This window comes from Lissotriton vulgaris, chromosome 8 (genome assembly GCF_964263255.1).
Source record: "Lissotriton vulgaris chromosome 8, aLisVul1.2, whole genome shotgun sequence".
In the NCBI taxonomy this organism is placed as follows: domain Eukaryota; kingdom Metazoa; phylum Chordata; class Amphibia; order Caudata; family Salamandridae; genus Lissotriton; species Lissotriton vulgaris.
In genome coordinates this window covers 1,133,077,508-1,133,093,904 of record NC_141696.1, presented here as the reverse complement: position 1 = coordinate 1,133,093,904, position 16,397 = coordinate 1,133,077,508, and the positions used below count along the sequence as shown (strand labels likewise).

Below are 16,397 nucleotides of genomic sequence, written 5' to 3'. Positions count from 1 at the left end.
CTTTTTGAAGCGGTTCACTTACTTTACAGATTTTAATCAGTCTAATCCCAAAGCATTTTATTTTAATATGACTGAAAAGTCCACATCCAAAGTTAGACTTATCGATACAAAAATTATTGTACTCGAAGTCCTTTCTAGACCAGTTAGCTGTTGGGGGCTACAAGTTGTGGAAGGATACCATTGACCTTAAATCAGTTTGGGGTTCTAAAAGCTGGCAAGTGCAAGGCACTGAGTCTTTGCACGATGCATGCCTCATCTCGAAGCATATGTTTTTGAATTCTACAATTTCACAGACAACATGCTTTGGATTGGCTACTGCTAAAAGATTAAATGCTCCTTCTTTTCCTGACTTAGAGGAATATCCCGGTTGGGGTAATACTACTAAATTTTCCATGAGAGAGTTACAAACTCTGTTATTGAATTCCTCCTTTAACATATCCAGTTTGGATCCCAAAGGCTTGTAGCTCTGGCACAGAAGTGCTGACTCTTGCCAGCATCGTTTTCTGGGTTTAGCTCATGGCTTTACACAGGTCAGGGTAGATCCCCGTTTTGATAGTGGCCATTCTGTGACTACCTATTCTGTAGGCAAATGTCAGAATTGGCTCAGACATTCTACCTTGGTGTCAGTTAAACTGCATTTATCTAAATAGACTGACGATGTTGATCTGAATGATTTTATAAAAGGCCCGGCTAACGGCAGATCTAAAAGATGGATATATGCTTTTTATAACGAATTCTGGAAAACTACCCGCCTTAGAGCTATAGATCAAGCTAATTTAGAAAAAGTGCTAGCAGTTGTGGATAATAGAATAAACACGCTCTCTTCCCGCATTTACACGTTGGATAATATTGTGTCGTCTGTTGTAGATATTGTGCAAGATGAAATGTCTGTATTGTACCATGGTCAAAATCAATTGCGTTCTATTATGCAGTTTGCATGGACATTGCAGACCCTTAAGGCCGGAAAAGTGCCATGGCATTACATGAATACATCATCATTGTTTGCCCCGTTTAATTTGACTGACAAGCAACGCTTACTGTCGATGAAAGATGCTTCTTTTTCTATGTTACACATTGAGAGGTTGTTGCCTTTACCGTTTTCTGTGGCATAGGCCAATACTGCAACGTGGCTTATTCACGGGTTAATAACTCTCCCGTTCCCACTGTTCGAGTTCAAGGGCTGTATGAAGTACTTTGCCATTGGTAGATACGAGCCTCTTGGAAGTTCTTGTCTCCATGAAGCTTGGTCGCTTCCTTTTACATATAGATGCCTTAGGGAGGGAAAATAAGTTTATTTGAATGGTGAAGAATGCACTCAAACACCGGATCATTCATTAATGTGTAGACATAACCAATTACAAGGCTCCTGTAATCAGAACGAGCCAAATTTAGCCTGTATTTTGAAAGGTACCCCTGTGCCTGCAATCGTTCCCACATTCACATTACTGGCAAATGGGAGTTATTTACTTTTAAACAATGAAGATTGCTGTGGGTTAATAAAAGGGATTGCTTATGTCGTTAATGTTAATGTTCATGTTAGGAGATTTCTAGAGCGCATGGCTGCCCGTAAGCGTCCCAGCGCTGAACAGAAGTACAGGCGGAATCACGAGGGGAAGCTTACGGGAACAGCCAGGTCTTCAGAGATTTTCGGAATGTCAGAAGGTTGGGTTGTACTCGGAGATCAGGAGGGAGGGAGTTCCACAATTTGGAGGCGTTTTAGGAGAAGCGCCGACCTCCTGATCGTGCTCTCTTGATCCTAGGTGGCAGAGTTAGGTGGGCGTTGGAAGATCGGAGGGATCTGGAGGTGGTGTATGGAGTAACCAGATCTTTGAGAATGAGGGGGCTTTCCCGTTGAGAATTTTGTGCGTTAGGCAGAGCGCCTTAAACTGCACTCTTTCCAAGACGGGCAGCCAGTGTAGCGCTTTGATGGCCGGCTTGGCCGAGCAACGACTCTTGGTGTTGGTAAGAATCCGTGCGGCCGCATTCTGCACTACCTGGAGTTTAGCTGGTACTTTCCGCGGTGCGCCAAGGTACAGTGCGTTTCCATAATCCAACCTTGACAAGATGAGGCCCTGGATCAGGAGTTTCCTCGATTGAAAAGGGAGCAGTGGTAGAATCTTCCGGGCGGAGCACAAGAGACCGTAGCAGACTCCAGCCGTTTTCCTTGCTTGGGTATGCATGGTAAGATTTTGGTCCAGCCATAGTCCTAGGCTTTTAATCTCGGATTTGGGGGTAGGAGGTCTGCCCATGCATGGGGGCCAGAGGGAGTCCGGACGAAAGTGTGACTGATTCCGTTACAGTCAGTGAGCGTGTGGTTTGCTGTAGGAATGTTAAGTATCCACCCCCGCATGGGAAACTTGATGTTTCCATCTGGCCTAAGATTCCGACCTTGAAAGCAGAGTTCAATAAGATGAGCCGGATAAGAGCTCTATTGTCCCAAAAAGAAGTTGCCCTCACATCTGCTCGTGAAACATTCGTCCTTCATGTGGCTAACACCCGCACAGAGGTGCATGCCTTATTAAAAACTTATTTGCCCTTGTATTTCGGTGTGTTAATTCACACAATCTTCAATGCATCCTCCACATCGGGGCTGGCTCACTATTTTAAATTTGTAAGCAGTGGCCTGGTGACTTCCTTTTAAACGATTTTCAGGGTCTTTCCAGCTTTCTTCCATTCTATTTTTTCCAGCCTGTTCGGTGGATTTCCCTTACTACTGGCTCTTGATGCTGGCATGCTATTGCTGTTTTGCTGGTTTCAAAATGGATGCACATCCTGTGTTACAAGACGAGCTGTCTCGGCCTGGGCTGCTTCGCACCTGGATGCTTGAGTACTATGGAGCGCTGCCTCTTGCTACATTGAGTGCAGCTTCTGGATTATCGTTTCGATTTTCCTAGTTTACATGCGTCCAGCCTGTCTTTCATTGCCTGAGTTGCGACTTTGAATGGGCCCTGGATTTGTGTCCCTGTTATACGGTGTTTCCCGATGCGGATTATAATCAACTTATGAGCCCCTTAGTTGCTCATGAATTGCTTTGTTCTGATGGAGGGATTATGGCCTTTGCAGCGATGCATGGAATACTGGGTCGTTGAAATGTGTTCGCAGCGGCGCAAGATTTCTTGGCTCACAGCTTCCTTGAAAAGCCACCGAGTTGTCCTCTGATGGTGCTAGAGGCTCCGGTAATTTAGGAACATGTATGTTCTTTCCCTTTGTTAAATTGGATGGCCGAATTATTTTCGGATGAGAACAGTGACTTCCTGTTGGAGGCTGTTGCTGCATATTTTGCATATTAATTATTAGGATGAGATGTGTTTGCAGTCTCGCTTACTTGACCGACACCTTTCATTGTATAATCAGATTTGTTTTTTCACAACTTTTTTGGGATGGGGGGGGGCCTAACCTATTGACTTTATTAATGTCCAAAGGCTAGATTTTTTTCTTTTCAGAATTATGTTTATTTTTATCTCTTCTATTGAGGTACCGAATTGGAGACTTGTGTTCGGACTATTGATCTTGAACTCTGCATTCCTAAATGTGCCCCTTTTTTTTGTCCTATCCGTGCTCAGATCAAAGGGAGGGTGTCATGTAGATAGGTTTTGCCTTCACACTGTGTTAAGTTAGCATGAGCTTATTAGAAGTTTAAACGCCATTTTCCTTTTCGGCAGCCTCTGCACACAACACATTTTGTTATTAAAGCTTTTCGCCTAGTAGAATATTTTGTTTCACACGAGAATAATATGTTTGCTTATAATTTCAGCCTTGCTTGGTAAGCTATGTCTGAACAGTGAGTGCCGAGGCCTTCAAGGTTATTTCAACACAGCGCTTGTTGTTCGGTTTGATCAGCGCACGGTCTAGACATAATACATATGCAGCTGTGGCCAACTCTGGTTTTTAGACGAGTTTAATAATGCACTGTACAAAGCATGCCACACACTTGATGAATATTCGCATGCAGAGAGTTGGTGCAGGAGATGTGATCCCTTTCTGCTAAGACCAGAGGTATGGGCCCGCCCTTCTAAACCCAAAGAGACCTTCTGTAGATATAATATACTAGCAAGGGAGGGTAAACTGAGGTTCTATTTAGACCTTTTTCCTTTAGCATTTTAACATGCTTTCACCCTTTGTATTTTATGGAATAGTAACTATGCTGCTAACCTTGTTCCTTATAATATGTTTGCTTGTATTAGCTAAGATACTGCGCTTGAGAACACTGCATTAGAATTAAATATTTTAAACTTGCACGTGTCACCATTTACTCCTCATTCTGGACTGATATGTTAGTATAACGAAAGAGTGTTCAAGTGTTCCACGTTACCTGAGGTGTTCTAAGTCCATGTTCTGGGTTGTCTAATCATTGGGGGTGTATAAGAACCAATGAGACACTGATTGCTAGTCTGGTAGGGGATTTTGGATAGAAGGTGAGTTTTGGCACACCCTAATTTACTGAGGTTCCAAGTCTCTATGCACAGTTCTTTGTAGGAGCAGGATCCCTGCGACAACAGCAAGGACACTGGGAGTTGGTTAGGTTTCAGGGGGAATCTTTAAGATGCCCTCTGTCGTGCATATTACATTAAATCCCACACTGGCATCAGTGCAGGTTTAATGTGCTGAGAAGTTTGGTATCAAACTTCTCAAGTCTTCAGTGAAGCCATCATGGTGCTGTGGAGTTCGTAATGACGACCTCCCAGCACCATATACTCTTAATGGCAGCACTGCACTTACAGTGCCCAGGAATGGCCCTTGGTACTCTAGGGACACAGGGCTCATGCACCTGTACCCACACCACTGGCATAAGGCACCCAGCTAGAGGGGTGACTGATTGATGCCAGGGCAGTGAGCTTGTGGGCATGGCACAAAGAGATGTGTGCCATGTTGACTCTCTGTTTAGTTCGGTTTAGTTCTGTACTTAGACACCCTGTGTGGGTGTCAGGGTACAGGGCCCCTAAGGGTGGCACAATAAGTGCTACAGCCCTTAGGGGTCTTCTCTGGTCCCCATGCCCTGGGTACCTAGGGTACCATTTACTAGGGGCTAACAGGTGACCAGAGATGCCAATTGGGTTTAAGTTTCAACACAGTTTCAGGGAAAGTAACACAGGACCTAGGTACCTGGATGGCAGAGGAGCACAGGGCACACTCAGTCAAAGCACATCAGCAATTCAGCAAAAAAGTGGGGGCATACCTATGCAAGAAAGATGGCACTTTCTCACACACGTTCGTTAAGCCAGGTGAGAAAAGAAGCCAGTGTTGCTGGGGTGCCCGACCAGATCATAAAGATGTTGTCAATGTAGCAACGCCATACTTTGATGTGCGGGGTGTGGGGGTTGGTGACTGCTGATATATGTGTTTGCTCAAAATGGTGAACATAGAGCCCCGCCACACTAGGGCAAAATGCTGCCCATTGATGTTCCATTGGTCTGGAGATAGAACTGACCCTCAAATTTGAAGTAGTTGTGTTTCAGTGCAAGTGCAGCGCACTTAAGAATAAAATCTCTGGGGGTGTTGTATTCTCAAGGTGTGTCCATCAGTATGTCGTGCCGGACCTGGAGGGTTGCATCTTGTGGGAGGCTAGTGTAAAGACTTTAGATGTCTAGTCCCACTAAGAGCTGTGAGGTGGGGTCAAACCCCTGGCCCTTAATGATTTTGAGGAGGTGTTTGGTATCTCTGATGTACGGTGGTGTCTTCTGTACCAGGGGGTTCAAGAATAAGTTGCAATATCTGGACATGGGTTCTAGAAGAGAACTGGTCACGGAGACAATGGGTTGTCCTAGTGGGGGTCTAGCCTCTTTGTGGATTTTCGGGACAGTATAAAAATACAGCACCTTCCGATTTCTGGTGCAAAGATAGTCTGCTTCATGTTCAGAAATATGTTGGTTTTCTTCTGTATGTTCCACTAGGGCTTTTATTGTAGCTTACAGTGTCTTGGTGCGGTCATCCTTCAGAAGTCTGTAGTTCCGTGGGTCATTGAGTAAACTGCGGCATTCGTTAGTATAGTCCAGCTTGTCTTGAATCACGATTCCTCCCCCTTTGTCCGCAGGTTTGATAACGATGTTGGGGTTCTCCTGTAGCTTGCGGACTGCCTCTCTTCCTTAGAGAGGTTGTTGTAAGACCCGGTTTGATCCATCCTTTCGATTTCATTGTACACCGCATGTTCAAATGTGGTAATCTCAAAGGGAACGCTTGTCGGAGGTGGTAGGAAGGTGGATTTAAGTTTTAAGCCAGTTTCATTTGTGTTGTTGGGGCTAGAATCCTCTGTAATTGGTTGCCTCTCGAAGAAAGCTTTCAGCTTGAGTTTCCGGAAGAACTCTGCAAGTTTAGTGTGGAGTTGGAACTTATCCAGCCTTTTAGTTGGAAGAAAGACAAGCCTTTGTTAAGCACTGCTTCCTCTACGGGTGGGAGAGGGGGGGGGGCGGATACATTAAATAAGAGTGATGTGGTTTTTGGGTCTTGGGTTCTCAGCGGGGCCCGCTCGGTCCTGGTTACGGTTCTTTCGATTTGTTCCATGTGTTGGCACTCACTGGTCCCTCTTCCTCTGCCCTGTGTACTTGCTGCTGGTTCCTTCTCGGTACCTCTTGCTCTCCTGCCTTGTCCTAGTTTTGGTAGTAAGTTTGAGGTCCAAGATGGTACATGGGGGGCCATCCAAGGAATGGATTGTAGGATGGGTGGATAAACAGTGGTGGTCCAAAGTTGCCGCCTTGAGGTTGGGGTGCTCCCCTGGGTTGTTGCCACCGTTGTGGTCTTCCCCTGCCTTTCAATTTGTATGAACCTGTGCTAGAGTTGCTGGACACGGAGCGGTTATCCCCGGAGGCGTTGCTTGATCTGTCCTGCTTGTGAGGGGCTATATAAAATTGTCCTCTGTATAGGGGTACGTTTTCGCGTATGAAAATTTTCTTAAGGTCTTTTTGAAATTTGGCTATTTTGGCATGGGTGAGATACTCTTTGTACTCAGTCATTTCCTTGTTAGATTCTTCGAGTCATTTCTTAAATGAAGTTATGGTAGGCTTTCTGTGGCCTTAATGTCTATAATCATGGCATCTGAAAATCGTTTGCCGGTTTTTATTATCAGTACCAGCCAGTCTCTGATACAGTGTCAGGCGATCTGGGCCCAGTCCTTTTGGAAGGCGGCGTCTTCCAGGAAGATCCTGGGGGCATTGGTTACCAGGAGGCCTCCGAGTGTGGGGTTTGTTCGGAGATGTTCAGTGAGAATAACTCTATGTAGAATCGTGCGGATTCTATTGCGCTTCTTCTCAGTGTATCCCAGTCTGTGGCCTGGGCTATGGTTTGTGAAATGTTGAAGTCTGCCAAAAAAGAGGGGTCTGCGAGGATTTCTCGGACATTGCAGTCAGTGAATGTCAAGCCTGGGTTTTCTGCCATTTGTGCAGAGAAGGTATACTATGTGTGCTCTCACAGCTCTGCGCTGCTTAATATTAAGTATCAAGCATGCCACGAACTAGGTTGGTGGGCAAGGGCTTTCATAAGAAAGAAAAATAATATGTTTCTTCTCTTTGCAACATAACACAGCCTTTGATGCCGCATGTACACTGCTAATTCCTTTTGTTTATATATTTAACTTTTAGGGGAAGAGAACTAGATTTCCTATTCCTCAATTCAATTTGGTATGCACCAACGACCTTGATAGATCAGCCCAAAGTTATGGACACAATGGGGCTATATCCCAGGAGGCACCATTCGGGCTACAGAAGGTGAGTCTGCTGGCTCTCTGGCACAAACTCTATCCACACACTCAGGACTACACATTTTATTCTCGTGCTAATACAACTTCTGCACATTTTGACCATTTCTTACGTACACAGGAGCTCGAGACACTAGTCACTGCTACGAGACCTGCTGACTGTCAGACCATGCCACAGTATCCCTTACCTGGACTTTTCCTCCGATGAAAGGCCCCTTCCAGACATGGAGGATGCAGGAAACTTTATTGCATAGACCTAAGGTAGTAAAGCCATACTAGATATCCTATTGTTCAACAACACTCCAGACACGTCCATCTCTACACTATGGAAAACCCCAAAAGAAAAGCAGTTACGCAAGGGAAACTAATTGCAGTCTTGGTGGCAGACAACAAACTTTGTCAGGATAAGTAAAAGTGATGACAACAGCAAGTACAGGAACTCTAACGCATACATAAACGTTCTGGCCCTCCGGGGGTCTGGGGGCAGTTAGAAGCAGTGGCTGCACAACTGGTGGGATTTGACTTAGACAAAGCTGAATATGCCGCACTTCAGCTCTGGCACTCTTTTTATGTGGGGGGCAACAGATGCGGACACCTTTTGGACAATAGATTAAGGGCACAGTGACAGGTTACGGATGTGCAACCTCTATGGGCTACCGACTGTGCCGAAATCATGGGAGATTGCCTTGTAGCTACTGCCTTTTGGGACTCTTACAAGAAACTCTATACAGGGCAGACCCTGCCTTTAGAAGGTCCAGATCTCTACCTCCAAGAGGCACAAACATTGCGGATGACATCAGACCAGGCAACCACCCTACATCGTTTAGTCCGGAATGACAGTCATTTCTGCCATTGCTTGGCAGACACCTCTCAAATTCCCAGGGCCAGACTGCTCTCCAGCTATTTTTTATACAAAACCTTTTGCATTACGCTCACCCCTGTACTGACCAGACTCTTCAATTTGATAGCAGGCCCCAAACCAGTTCCATCTATAATGTTAGAGGCCCATTCCAAAGGAGAGGAAAGATACAAAACCGTGCAGCTTATATAGCTCGAAGTCCCTCCTCAATGTGGACATCAAGTTGTTCAATAGCATCTTAGCTACTCTCTAGGCCCTCTTTTGCCAGGCCTGATCGTCCTGGACCAGGCAGGCTTTGTACCAAACAGACAGTGTGGTGACAACGCTAACAGCATTATGCATCTGATAGACAAGGCCCTGCACTCTGGCTGGGAGAGGATGCTCTTGGCCACTGATATGGAGAAGGCATTTGAACGGGTCCACTGCCCTATCTAGAGGCTACCTTCAATCACTACGGCTTCAGCTAGCGCTTTCGCACATGGGTTCTTAACAACTATGGCCACACTTGGGCAGCAGTCCAAGTGAACAGATAGCCCTTGGCTTAATTTCCGATAAGCAAGGCACCCGCCAGGGGGGCCCACTCTCATCCCTGCTATTTGTGCTGTACATGGAGCTGTTAGCCAGACATGTCCGTGATAACCCTAACATCAAGGGATTTGCCTTCAGGGGAGGGGGGATAAGAAAACACTATAAGCCTTTATGCAGAGGATATGATTTCGGCCATGGAGGACCCACTCTGGTCTCTTCTGACCTTTATGGCTGAGTTTGAGACCTTTGGCCTAGCAGCAAGGTGCCACATGAATGTTCATAAATCTCAAGCTCTCAAACTCTCAGGCACCGGAGATTGCAACTTGCCTGTCAATATCCAATCCCTTACCTGGGTATTCAGCTGGCCGCAACGGCAATTCTTAACTACTGGAGTTTACACAGGCAAATCAAAGATGATCTCACTAGGTGGAAGCACTATTGACTCTACTGGCTTGGCCGGTTGACGCCCTGAAGATGACTGTGCGACAGAGGATCCTGTTTTTATTTTAAGCTTTTCTGGTGGAACCCCCTTTGGGCTCGATCTGGTCCCTACAGTGGGAGCGGAGGTTTGAGAACGGGTGAGTAGTAGAAGGTGTACTACTGTGCGAGACATACAGCCTGCAACACGGCCAGTATTGAAACTGCCACTGAGACAGCCACATATTGGTACCACACACCAGTTCACTTACATGAAGGCAACCCTGCGCGGAGCGACAAACTCTGGTGAGGCTGCGGCTTTACAGGGACTCTGCCTCACTTATTGTAGAATTGTCCCAAACTCAATAACATACTGGAACAAGATACTTGATATTGACACACACCTAAATACTCAACAACCCGGTTCCCCGTTTAAATAGTTTTAGGGTTTTCCAGCGCTCACCTTCCCATTAAAATCCTGCAGGGGATTACAGATTGGACTGGCCCTAGGGGCCGCCCTTCAGAATGTTCTTTGTCGCTGGGGCATGGGAAACATTCCCACACACCAAGGATGGCTACATCGCCTTAGGAATATATTGGGAATGGAGAAACCTAGCCTTACTCTCACAATAGATTTTTGAAAGGCTGGCCATCATGGGCCTTTTTACCTCATTTTAAATGTGTCCTGAACTGCTGACATTATGGTGCAAGTGTTATTTTCTAAGGTGAAGCACAGATGGGGGGAATTTTATGTGACCCTAGTAAAATCTAAACCTCCATATGGCCGCACTCAAAACAGGACTGCTACTCATCATTAGCATAGAGCTGGGGGTTTCAGATGAAACAATTCAAAAGGCCTCCCAGTGCACTCAGGTGAAGGTTTTTTATCTTTGCACTTTGCACTCTGGTGAAGGTGGTTTATCTTTGCAAGTTACAATTTTCCACTGAACAAAGCATGATAAGTTTTAATTTCTTCATTATTAATTTTTTTTAGCCCCAAACACCAGTGAAGCACAGCAGGGACCAAGTGACAAACTTTTTTTACAGCGCAGCGGATAAAGACCAGCAACTTCTTTACTTTTCATCAAACCAGCATGTTACTGTAAAGGTCAACATGGGCCTCTTACCTCCTTCTTAAATCCGTCCTGAACTACAGACCCTGTGATGCAACTGTCACTAACCAAGGTGAAAGGTAAGATAAAACATGTATCTAACCTCAAACAATCCTTTTAATGCCTTACAAAGGAAGAAATAAGCAGGTATTTGTGCACAGCTTAAGGAACATTCCTGATTTGCAGTGCCACTGGAGTCCATGGAGGTTTGCAAAGTAATACTTATATAGATTGTTGTAGTAAGAGTAGGGATGTTACCTGGTACCCAAGTCAGAGGAGCACACACAGCGTTGCTTGCACTAATTCGGTGAGCATATTTGATTAATTCCTCTGAAGAAATGGCCCCTGAAAAACAAAAGGATTAAATATTTGTACACAAGTGCCGGGTATCTACTGTAGGGCTGTGTTTTATTTGGAGACAAATTACATTTGAATCAAGTTTCTTGTGTCGTAAGGCATGAATGGATCCTAACACCATGACATGTTTAATCGCAGACAGCATTTAGCATTAACGCATTTCAGACGTCAGCAAATAAAACAAGAACTTTACTATATTGCTACTTCAGCTGGTCTAATGCAAAATACAGTCACTAGATTGATGTTGTCAAATGAGATATGCTACAATACGAAAAAGGTTTTCAATAGGTACTGATAGTACCATTTACAACCACTTTCCAATGCCACCTGGAGTAAGTCCCAAACAAATCAAGAACTAATGTGGTTTAATTCTTACAAAAAAGAAATTAAACCAGACTAAAACTAGTGAAGTAGCAAAATCATGATCCAGCCAAACGACTCGGTAACCGGTTCAGCAGTTATGGGACAGGAGCTAGTTTAGTAAACTGGAAGCTGTGTGAGTAGCAAATAAAGCAAGCCAAATGAGTCTAGAATGTCAAAATGGGTGAAGCCCAATCACTGCTCCTCTGCTTGATATAGCAGAATTCACGGAAGGCATGGCAGAAAGGTTGACATGCAAGGTATGGTATTATAAAGAAGACACAAGCTTTGAGATTACATTGTTCTGCAAGGCAGACAACGTTCGTCAATGAAGTTAACACAATTACATGGGTTATAGCATTTAAGTCCACCTGCTCCTCGACACAAACCTTATTTTAATATGCGGTTTGCAGCTTACTAAATATCTAACAATAAGTAACATGCTCGCAAAACGCTGAACAATGCTCTTGTAAACAACCGTCTTTCCACATCGGCGCCTAAAAAGGGAAAAAAGTCCATTTACCCACTATGCAGGACAGAAGAAAATACATTTCTTCTGAAACTAAATATGAAATGTGATTGCAGGTAGCAGTCAACATATAAAAAATTGAGAAGTGGGAAATTGCAAGCACATCATAAAATCTGTCTCATCCCAAGAATGCTAGAGTTACAAAAATAAAATAGCAAGTCCATATCAGAGAGATCTATGAAATACAAACACAAAGAGTTCCCAACCTAGATACCACATCTGTAATTGAAGACCTGGCATCAAAATGTACAATTACTGCATAACTTTTGAACAATTACATATAGCTTTTCAGAAAAAAAGTGAAATTTAATTCCATCTAAGAAGGAATCTCAATAATAGCGAATGTAATATCATGAAAACCATTATATATATTATTGGTCCCAGTGGTAAAACAAACAAGGTAAACTAGCCAAACCTTTTGCTTCAGAAATGAGTGGCTGCAATTAGTGCAGTGTACCAGCAGGGTAAAGCCTTGAGCCACAGCAAAATGAGCAGTGATGCACTTTGGCGTAGTGAGCTGTAACAAAGGTTTCTAAAAATGTAAAGCATGGCTGATCTTCAAAGTATGCAAGCCTCTTTGAACACGTGCGCTCATTCATTTGGCAAAACATCAAAAATCATTGCTCAATGGCCATTGAGCAGTTTACTTGACATTTTTTTTTTTACTAACGCCTTTGCCAATCTCAGCCATATTAGTATACCAAACTATACCAACCATACCAAAATTGCATTGAAAGAATGATGATTAACAAGATGCAAAATTCTTCAGGCAGTCAAACTGTAGATACTGACCTTTCCTTGCCTTCTCTATTGATTTTAGTTTCTCCTTTGCTTGATATACAGCCGTTGCCTAGGAATAAAAAATAAATTGTAATTAGTTTAGGAGTGTTTAATTAATGATATGAACTGTCAAATTACTACCTCATAACTATTGTACCAACGATACAAAAACAATTTTGCAGTTTGCCTTCAAAATAAAATGCTCATACCTTCTTCTCAAAATGTAAAATTATTTAACCCTGTTCGTTATGACTTTTGTCCACATCAGCGATAAATGATCTAGGAGGAAAAGCAAGCACTCAACCCACACTCCGGCAGCATATCAATAGACCTATTTATTTTAAGGTATTTGGATAAATCTTGAAATCACAGGAGTACTAGGATTTCTAGTACCTAATGGTTCTGGAGTGTAATTTCTCTATGCAATCTCCCTCCCTGAGTCAGTTAATGATTCCCTCCAGTATCTCTGGTGACTTTCTCTTTTCATTACAACGCTGTTCTGTTTGGTGACATCCATGTCACAGTGCTAGTGAAGAGCTGTCTTGTCTATGGTAGGAACTTACTCATCAGGAAGACCTTAGCTTCCTTCTTAAATGTTGCTGTGTTTGGAATTTTCCTTATGGTTTGGAGGGAGTGAGTTCCAGATTCTGGGGGCTGCTCCGAAGAAAGCTCTATCATATGTTTTCTTCTTCTGGAAGATGGGTGGTCGCAGCAACAGCTCCTTGGCACTCCTGGCAGGTCTGCTTCCTCCTGATAACTTAATTTTCTTTGCCAGGTATCTCGGTGTTTTGTAGTGGAGCGCTTTGTGGGTAATGCATGCCATTTTTAGTTGAATCCTGGCTTCATACAGTAGCTAGTTTAACGCTTTCAGGTGTGGAGAGATATGGTCGAATTTTCTCGATCCGGAGAGGAGTCTTGCAGCTGCATTGAGGCATGCTTTTAGTGGTGCTGTGGAAGTTTTTGGTAGCCCTGCTAATGTTGGGCAACAAGGTTCCTGTGCACACGACAATCTCACAAAGTTCTTGGGTGAGAACTAATCAGGGCTGCGGCTAAAAGGCGGCCACTACCCGGATGACGAGATTGCAGATTGCTCTTATCCGTGCTTACGTTGGATTTCAGCACACCGACTAGGACATACCCGTCCTTAGACGTACCCGTGAATCCATCACCTCTATTTTGCCCTCACCGAGGATCCTTTCCATCGGTTTCATTACACCTCCACTCCACTTTTGGTGCGCCATTACACACGAGGCCGCCTTTTAGCCGCAGCCCTGATGAGTCATTACCCGCACACGGTGTGACGAAGCACGTGTCGGCTTTTTGCTCTCGTTTGTACTGATTATTGATTCAGAACCATTACATTTTTTTCTTTCATTCCACACTGTTGGATTGCAGAATCATTTCTTGAAGGATTATTATAATTTGGTTCTCACCTGAGAACTTTGTGAGATTGTCGTGTGCGCAGGAACCTTGTTGCCTTTCATTTGACCAAGGATCCGTATCTCTGTCTACACAGGGGTTGTTTTCAGATGGTTTTGTTGCCCTGACCTGTCTCGCACCGAACATAGAACTACCCTACCGCCCCATACACACTGGGAACTCCCTGAGCACCAATCTTCATGACACTCTTCAAAACCATTCTGTCACTTTCCAGCCCTGCTAATGTTGTACATCAATATTCGATCCTCAAGATAACCAAGGATTGGACTGCCATTTTGAGATCCGTCGTAGAGATGAATGGTTTAACTTTTCTAATGTAGTTTAGATGAAAACGGGCACTTTTTGCCATATTTTTGATGTGGATTTTCATGTCGAGGTTCTCATCCAGCGTGATTCCTAGCGATTTCACTGAATCTACAAGAGTGGGGGTGCAATTTAGTGCTGTGATCATTTGGTCCATTCCTTCACTTCTGTGTGATTTTTTGGTGGTGAGATTAATAGGAATTCAGTTTTTTGTGCATTTAACTTCAGATGATTGCTAGTTAACCATTGTAATGACGTTTTTAGTGCCTCATTCATTAACTTGATGTCTTCGAGAGATGTGATCTCAATGTATGTCTGTGTCATCTGCATACATGTGAAAGTAAATCTTCGAGTTTTTGAGAATTTCTGTAAGAGGTTCAACATACAGGTTGAATAGAGATGGAGATAATGTAGATCCTTGGGGAACTCCAATTGAGTTAGGACAAGATGGTGATAGTGTCTGGTTGACCAGGAATCTTTGCGTTATATTCTGAAGGAAGGATTCAAACCATTTCAGCACATTTCCAGACATTCACATTCGGTCATGGAGTCTGGTTAGTAGTTTTTCATGATTTACCGTGTCAAATGCAGAGGACAGGTCAAGAAGAACTAGCAGACTTGTTAGATTCTGGTCTATTGCCTGTAGTGCGTCATCGACAATATGTAGGATCGCAGTTTCCGTGCTGTGTCCTGTTCTGAATCCAGACTGGCAGTCGTCCAGTAGCGTGCAATTGGCGATGTGATTGCTCAATTGATTTTGCACGCATTTCTCAATTAATTTGGCAAGTAATGGAATATTGGTAACTGGCTGAAAGTTATTAGGATCTGCCGGGTCCGCTGTAGGTTTTTTGATGATAGGGACTACTTGCCCTGTTTTCAGGCAATCTGGAAGGATCCCTTGGGAAAGAGGCATTTATTATTTTTGTCCATATTGGAATGACGATACGGCTGATCTCTTTCAAACATTGTGAGGGAAGTGGGTCGTTAAAGTGGTTATTAGGTTTGATGTCCAGGAGTGTTTTGGCGATGGTATTTTGGTCATATAGTTTGAAGGTATTCCATGGAGCCTTGTTTTTTGTCCTATTATGGTCGATATTCGAGGTGTTATTGATCAGTGAGAGTGGTTCGATAGGGAGATTGTTCGTTGCTCTCTTGAGCTCTCTTTCTAGCATGTCGGCCTTGTCGGTGAAGAAAGTAGAGAATTCCTCACAACTTAGTTGCGTTTTTGTGGTTTCTTGAGCAGATTTGGCCAATTTATTGGATTGTTGTTTCAAAATCTCGAATAGTTTCCTTGGTCTATTCTTGGAGTTATCCAGTTCTGATCTGATAAATTATTTTTTGAGTTGAGGATCTTTTTGGTGTATTAGTTTCTGATTTTTCTGAGGGATCTCAGTTCGGGGGATGAAGGGTGTTCTCTCGATTTTCTTTCAGCAAGTCTTAGTTTCTGCTTATCTTCAGTCAGTGTCTCATTGAACCATGGATTTTTGATCTTCTCTGTGACTATTTTAAGTTTTAGTGGCATGGTTTCATTGACTATATTCTCTACTGATGAGGTGTAGTGGTCCGTTAGATTATTCACATTCTGCAGGTTGTTAGGTGGGTATAAGTTCTTCTCACAGCTTTCTACTAGTCATTCGATGTAGAGTCTTTTGTGTCCCTAGACCATTTTTTAACTTTGATAGGTTGCGTGGTCATGTTCTTTTTCACAGTATTTATCAGGAAGCAAAGGGTCAAGCTTGGCGAGTATTTGTCACCTGTCAAGGCCGTGAAGTGTGGGGTCCCCCAGGGCTCTTCACTGAGCCCGACGCTTTTTAACATTTACGTCGCCCCTCTCGCCAGGCTTATAAGATCCTTTGGCCTGGAAGTTCTCTCCTATGCCGACGACACGCAGATTATGGCTTCCATCTCCCAATCTGTGAGCCAAACCGCGTACAATTTTAAAAACTGCATGGAGGCGGTCGCCGGATGGATGCTTAAGAACTTCCTTAAGTTAAACGGCGAGAAAACAGAGGTTCTTGTTTTCGG

At 43.8% G+C, this 16,397-nt stretch overlaps 1 protein-coding gene across 1 annotated transcript in view; it reads right to left on the bottom strand.

Annotated features, from left to right (window-relative positions):
* The window catches only part of MED4 (mediator complex subunit 4), a 122,525-nt gene that overhangs the window by 33,396 nt on the left and 72,732 nt on the right, over positions 1-16,397 (bottom strand). Inside the window, exons 4-5 of the mRNA XM_086934989.1 lie at positions 12,642-12,699; positions 10,862-10,948 (exon numbers count right to left, since the gene is read on the bottom strand). Coding sequence (XP_086791115.1) covers positions 10,862-10,948; positions 12,642-12,699 — 145 coding nt within the window. The remainder of the gene's footprint in view (positions 1-10,861; positions 10,949-12,641; positions 12,700-16,397) is intronic.